This window comes from Arachis ipaensis, chromosome B9, assembly GCF_059453495.1.
Source record: "Arachis ipaensis isolate K30076 ecotype BB chromosome B9, ASM5945349v1, whole genome shotgun sequence".
Classification (NCBI taxonomy): Eukaryota; Viridiplantae; Streptophyta; class Magnoliopsida; order Fabales; family Fabaceae; genus Arachis; species Arachis ipaensis.
Window position 1 is genome coordinate 137,869,182 of NC_142444.1, and position 6,738 is coordinate 137,875,919.

At 35.3% G+C, this 6,738-nt stretch overlaps 1 protein-coding gene across 1 annotated transcript; it reads left to right on the forward strand.

The window, feature by feature from the left end:
• Positions 1–6,238, forward strand: LOC107618294 (exocyst complex component EXO70A1). The gene is made up of 12 exons (XM_016320311.3): positions 1–455; positions 710–805; positions 1,410–1,615; positions 2,246–2,509; positions 3,089–3,227; positions 3,304–3,516; positions 3,746–3,951; positions 4,390–4,587; positions 4,710–4,809; positions 5,299–5,417; positions 5,512–5,658; positions 5,765–6,238. The coding sequence occupies exons 1-12, from the start codon at positions 294–296 to the stop codon at positions 5,880–5,882; spliced, it is 1,968 nt and encodes a 655-aa protein (XP_016175797.1). The 5' UTR covers positions 1–293; the 3' UTR covers positions 5,883–6,238.
• Positions 6,239–6,738: the final 500 nt, after the last annotated feature.

Here is a 6,738-nt window from a genome sequence, read left to right on the forward strand (position 1 = left end):
GAAGAAGAAAAAAAAAAGGGAAAAGAAAGTAAGAAACATTAGAAAATCATAGGATTAGAATTTAGAAGCAGCAAGAAAAGACACCCTGGAACAAGAAAGAGTCGAGCAAAAGGCAAAACCGGTTCCTCCGAATCCAAACTTGCAGTGTGTGTTTGTGGGTCCATTTCACAACAACTGCTGCCACCATTCAAATACAAAATCTCCACCCACCACCACCGCCGCCGCCTTCTCTTCTCTTCTCTTTCTTTCTGATCTATTTTTCCTCCTTCTTCTTCTTCAACAATTGCAACACCATGGGAATTGCAGTGGGAGGAGCTGATTTGCTGAGTGAGAAAGCATCCATGATGAGGGAGTCTCTGCAAAAGAGCCAGACCATCACTGACAACGTTGTTACCATCCTAGGTTCCTTTGACCACCGCCTCTCCGCCCTTGAAACCGCCATGCGCCCCACTCAGGTCACCCCCTGCCCTTTTTGAAACCTTAACTATTTTGGGATGCTTTTGGCAAATTGGGAGCTTGAATTTGCGTTCAAATTTTGATTTTTGGGAACTGGGTCTTGTTGGATTGACTTGACTTGTCTTTGACTTGAGTCGCCATTCTATTTTGTGATTTTTGGAGCAACCTTTCTGGGGATCTGGAAAGTGGGTGGATTTGGGGGGATGTTGTGTGGTTATTGAATGTTTGGATCTTTTCGATTTGGTGTCTGCAGATTAGGACTCATTCTATTAGGAAAGCTCATGAGAATATTGATAAGACTTTGAAGGCTGCTGAAGGGATTTTGGCTCACTTTGATCAATACCGCCAGGTTGATTCTCTAGTTTATTTTCTTGATTTTCATTTTGGCATTCTTTCCATAATGTTTTAGCATGTTCATCTTTTGATCGATTGCAAATGTGAAGGCCTGACCATTCTCCCATTCTAGATGTTATTTTAGAATTTTGGTATGGATAGCTAAAATGTCTTCTTATCTCAATGGAATGTAAATTCAAAGGAAAAACCTGCATAGTCCATACCAATTAGTTAACTTCATATATAGAAGATTGAAAGCACAAAACAGATCAAAGTACTCCACAAATTTCCTACAAACCTTTTCATTTGCTGAGGCTCTGTGTAGGAGTCACATTTACCAAGAGATGTCAAAGAGCTTGAAGGGTATTTTTAATGCTGTGCAAATGTGATCTGTTAGAAGATAATGCCATTTTTTTTAAAAATTTTTTATAATAAAGTTGCCCTGTTTTCGGCTTTGAACATTAGTGCTTTGAGTAATTTTCATATCCACATAACAGAAAAAAAAAAATGTTTCATTGGAATAAAACTTCAGGACTTTACTTCTATTTGTATGATTTTTTTTCCCCTGGTGTTCATTTCTATATAACTTTGTTTTCCATCCTCAACAATTCAATATGCAGGCAGAGGCAAAAATACTTAAGGGGCCACATGAAGATTTGGAAAACTATCTTGATGCAATTGAAAAACTGAGAAGCAACATCCAGTTTTTTGGCAGTAAAAAGGGTTTTAAGAGTAGTGATGGTATTATCTTCCACGCCAGTAATTTGCTAGCTAAAGCCATTTCTAAGCTTGAAGATGAGTTTAAGCAGCTATTGTCATCATACAGGTTTGTATATATTTCTTTTCTTAACATGTGGCATATTCAGCCAAGAGCTCATTTTGTATAATTTTCTCTTAATATGGATAATCTTTCAGCATGTTCAACCAAAAAGCTCATTGCCTGCATTGTACTATCTAAATCAACAGCCATTGGTGTTTACGGTTAGGAAAATGACATTTCATATTATAAATCATTTTTTAATTCAATGGCAAGATAGCAAACTGTGTCTCCTTACACTTCACATTGCATTTTGAAGTGCGTCACTGTTGTCTTTATCAATTTATGCTCCATTTATTTCTTTAATACTTCATTTTGTTCCTTTTTTTTTCTAATAAGTTTTGTACTTTTATGACCACATAGGTTTCATAATGTTTTCTGATTACTCGTGGATTGCGAGTTGAATCATGCTTTCCTTGATGATATTTATTTTAACAATATCTTCTAAGATCATAACATTTAAGGAGATGAGTTTTGTGGGTAAAGAATGGTGGTTTCCTTTAGTCATATTTTGGCATTATGCCTGTACTGCATCATTTCAGTTATCTAGCAAACATGTTTTTTGCTTGCACTTTGAGAAAGTTCCCATTATTTTGAGGGGTTAAAATTTTCATGTATGTTATTTATCTGTGATTATAGCAAACCTGTGGAACCTGAGCGCCTCTTCGATTGCCTTCCAAACTCTATGAGACCGTCATCAGGATCACCTAGCCAGGAGGGTGATCCTACGGGAAAGAATCCGTCTTCTAATCATCATTCCGAGTCGCACAACAACAATAATGCTGATGCTGTTGTATACACACCTCCTGCTCTTATACCACCAAGAATTTTGCCACTTCTACATGAATTAGCGCAGCAAATGATTGAAGCTGGACACCGGCAACAGTTGCTCAAAATATACAGGTAATGCTCTTTGTTCGATTGGTTGGTATAATACATACAGAAGGGAAAGGTAGCATTGCTTTCCTGTAAATCTGAGAAGCTGTAAAATTCACTGAGCATAAAAATGATTTCGATCCATTAATTGGAATCAACCCTATGAAAGTAGGAAGAAAAATGGGGTAAAATCCAACACAAAAATTTGACAATAAATGATAAGAGAAGCAGTTCAGGCTCACAGGTGAATCCTCATAGCAGCTTTGTCTTTACAAAAAGGATTTAATGAATAACTTAATGCATCTAAAGTATACTATTAACGATCAAGGATAAGATCTCTGTGACTTAGAGAGTGAAGATGAAATCATTGATCAATTATCGTTACACTCCAGAAAAGTTTTAATTCATTTTTCAAATGTCACGTGGCTGTTAAAAGGATAGGAAACTGTTCCTTAGATATTGTAGATCAGGAAAATGTTAACCCTAACTCCAAGGGTTGATATTAAGTACTTAAACACCTATAAATACAAGTTTCCAACAATAATTACTATTATTATTATTACTGCTGCTATTTAACTATACTTGTTAGCATTTTTTGTTATGCAGAGATTCCCGTTCTAATGTGTTGGAAGAAAGCCTCCAAAAGCTTGGGGTTGAGAAACTTAACAAAGATGACGTTCAAAAGCTGCAATGGGAGATTTTGGAAGCCAAAATTGGAAACTGGATCCATTTCATGCGTATAGCAGTAAGAAGATTGTGTAATTGTTCTTTTCTTTTGCTCCTTTTCATTTTGGTTCAAATACTTAACCATACATGGACAGGTCAAATTGTTGTTTGCCGGCGAGAGGAAGGTTTGTGATCAGATATTTGAAGGCTTTGATTCACTTAGTGAACAGTGTTTTGCTGAAGTGACTACAAACAGTGTCACTATGCTACTTAGTTTTGGAGAAGCGATTGCCAAAAGCAAAAGATCCCCAGAAAAGTTATTTGTTCTTTTGGACATGTATGAAATTATGCAAGAGCTTCATTCAGAGGTATCGCTTTTGAAATCTTACAAGTCTTGCTCCTGCCACTCTGTTACATTGTTCCATAAATCTCAAGGGTCTATCTGTAAATTTTCATGTTATATTCAACTGCCAATGAAGATTTTCCTTGTTGTAACATTGTTGTTATTGGCTATATTTCATGATGCAGAGTAGCTTTGGTATCTGTTTCAATTTTGTTATAATCTTTTTATTAACAATTTCACTTCTCAATTTGCAGATTGAAACACTTTTCAAAGGCAAAGCTTGCACTGAAATAAGAGAGGCTGCAATGAGTTTGACGAAACGACTTGCACAAACAGCCCAAGAGACATTTGGAGATTTTGAAGAAGCTGTTGAGAAAGATGCTACAAAGACTGCAGTGACAGATGGAACTGTTCATCCTTTGACAAGCTATGTAATCAACTACGTCAAGTTTTTATTTGAGTATGTTCCTCCCTTCTATCTTCTGATCCCAACCATATTATCAGATTATTGCTAGGATTCTGTCATGTTTCTCACTAATCACTAAGCTGTTTGCCACTATTTATTATTTTTTCTTCATACTTATAATTTTTTAAGATGTTTCTTTATTCTTCAAACTTGTTCTTCCATTTATTTGCCCGAATCTCTTTAACCGTTGCATTCTAGCAGATGCCGAAAAACAAGTACTAACCTGAGTAGTTAATTTTGCTTAGAAATTATGCATCTTCACTAAGATACATATATTGGGGTATCTCAGATTCTCTTTTATGTTGGATAATGTGGGAAATGTGCAACTAGTGCAATCGATACTTTGTTTGTGTGTCTTTGCTGGTTTTCATGGGATCTTTATTATTGATCTTAACATATTTGACCTGATCAGTATTCTATAAACTTTTCCAGCTACCGATCCACCTTGAAGCAACTTTTCCAAGAATTTGAAGGGGGAGATGACTCTTCGCAATTAGCATCTGTAACAATGCGAATAATGCAAGCTTTGCAAACTAATTTAGATGGGAAATCAAAGCAGTACAGGGATCCTGCATTGACACATCTTTTTCTCATGAACAATATTCATTATATTGTCAGATCGGTTCGTAGGTATGTGATTGGGCATGTAATATTGGTTACATTTTTTTTTTTTGAAGTAAAAAATTCATAGTTTTATTGCATGCTCTACTGGCTCAGATATTTTTCACCTAATTAATCCTCTTCGATTTTAGGTCCGAAGCTAAGGATTTGCTGGGAGATGATTGGGTACAACGACATAGGAGGATTGTTCAGCAGCATGCAAATCAATACAAAAGAAATGCTTGGGCAAAGGTATTGTTTCATTTACCCAGCTGACCGTAACATGTCTTGTAACTTTCTAAGATGTTACTCGGGTATTTGCTTACGTTATATTTTCTGTTTATTGATTTTAATTTTTGATGGGCAAAAGGCCCTCCGTAATTATGCCAAAATCAATTGAATTCATTCATTTTTTAAACAAATCATCTCATTCCTGGCCGATTAAGGGCAAACTATGCTGGGCGTTTTCACCTCTTATTGACGCCTCATCCTGTATCCGCATCTCAGAAAGCTAAGAAATTTGTTAAGAGTTTTCCATCTATGGGTTGGAATTACTGAGAGAAAGATCGTTTCGCTAGCTTAGACTTTTCGTTGCAAGGCTGAGAGAGAGTCATTTTTTTTTTAAATTTTAAAAATGTCTTCTTTTCCATATTATTTTTATTTAAATCTTTGTGCAATCATCTGGCCAAGGTCTCAGAATGTACTGTGTGAATGCTGAATTTTGATTCTTCCGGATTGCAGATTCTCCAATGCCTATCTATTCAGGGCCTTACCTCATCAGGAGGCGGAAGTGGTACTGCCGGTGGTGATGGTGCAGCCGGAAGTAGTAGTGGTGCTTCAAGGGCACTCGTTAAGGACAGGTAGCCTTTCAGTTGCTTCTTTATGAAATTCCATTCTAGGGGAAACTGTTATCTGTCACTGTTCCAAACATTTTTATGTGTTATGCGTTATCAGGTTCAAGACGTTTAACGTTATGTTCGAGGAACTCCATCAGAAACAATCTCAATGGACAGTTCCTGACACCGAGTTGCGCGAGTCTCTTAGGCTTGCAGTTGCCGAAGTCTTGTTACCCGCCTATAGATCATTTGTGAAACGATTCGGGTGTGTTACCGATGCACTCTTAACCAACTCTTTGGTTTTATGTTCTTGAATATGATACCTTGTTGTTTCACCATAATGCATAACTTGGAACTTACTTGCATTACAGGCCTCTAGTGGAAAGTGGAAAAACTCCTCAGAAGTACATCAAATACACGGCCGAAGATCTAGACCGAATGTTGGGCGAATTTTTCGAAGGGAAGAACATGAACGAAACGAAGCGGTAAACAAGCTGCGGATTAAGGTGAGATGATTTATGTACAGAGGTTGACACCTTTGTTGCAGCTTAGTTCTCGTTTCTTTTTATTTATTTATTTATTTTTCCTTTTTTCCTTTTCTTGTTCAATGGTAGTTCCCCAGTTTGTGTATGGTGGCTGAATGTATTTTACCTTTTATTATGGAGGATTAAGGGAAAATGAAAAGTTCTCATTTGTATCAATTAGACTTTTATATTTTTGGCAAGGAGTTTAAGAACCCTGAGGGGGGATTTTCTTTCTACTATTCCTTAGTTTTGCTGTATAGTATGTTTTTACTGGATCATTGTATACACATACTCTCCAATCAAGTTCAAAATGTTTGATAATTCTTCACTTCTTTTGTTTTTTTTTTAATACAAGTTATATACTTTTTTTTTTATACATTTCATTTTATAAAATGCTCACACCTTTGAGATTTATCAAAATAGTGAAAATACTAACACATCTTTTTATGTGTGCTTGTCACATGTATTGTTTAATTTTATTTTATTCAATAGAAAGTTTTGGTAATTATTTTTCTATTTCTACAAGTTCTCTATCTATAGGGATTTTAGGGTTAAAAGCAATTATTAATCAGCTATTTGCGTATAAAAATATGTATTTTGTATTCCATAATATTTTTAGAATAAATTACTTCGTCAATTTTTATAATTTTATCAAATTTGTAATTAAATTCTTATAGTTTAAAAGTTTCTTATAAATTCTTACACTGTTTTAAATTTTGGAATTAGGTTTTTGATGTGTTAAAAATATTAGAGTTAATAAAATATTTTTTTTAAAATGAAGATATCCACATTCAAGGGCTAAATTTCTAAATTTGATTTTT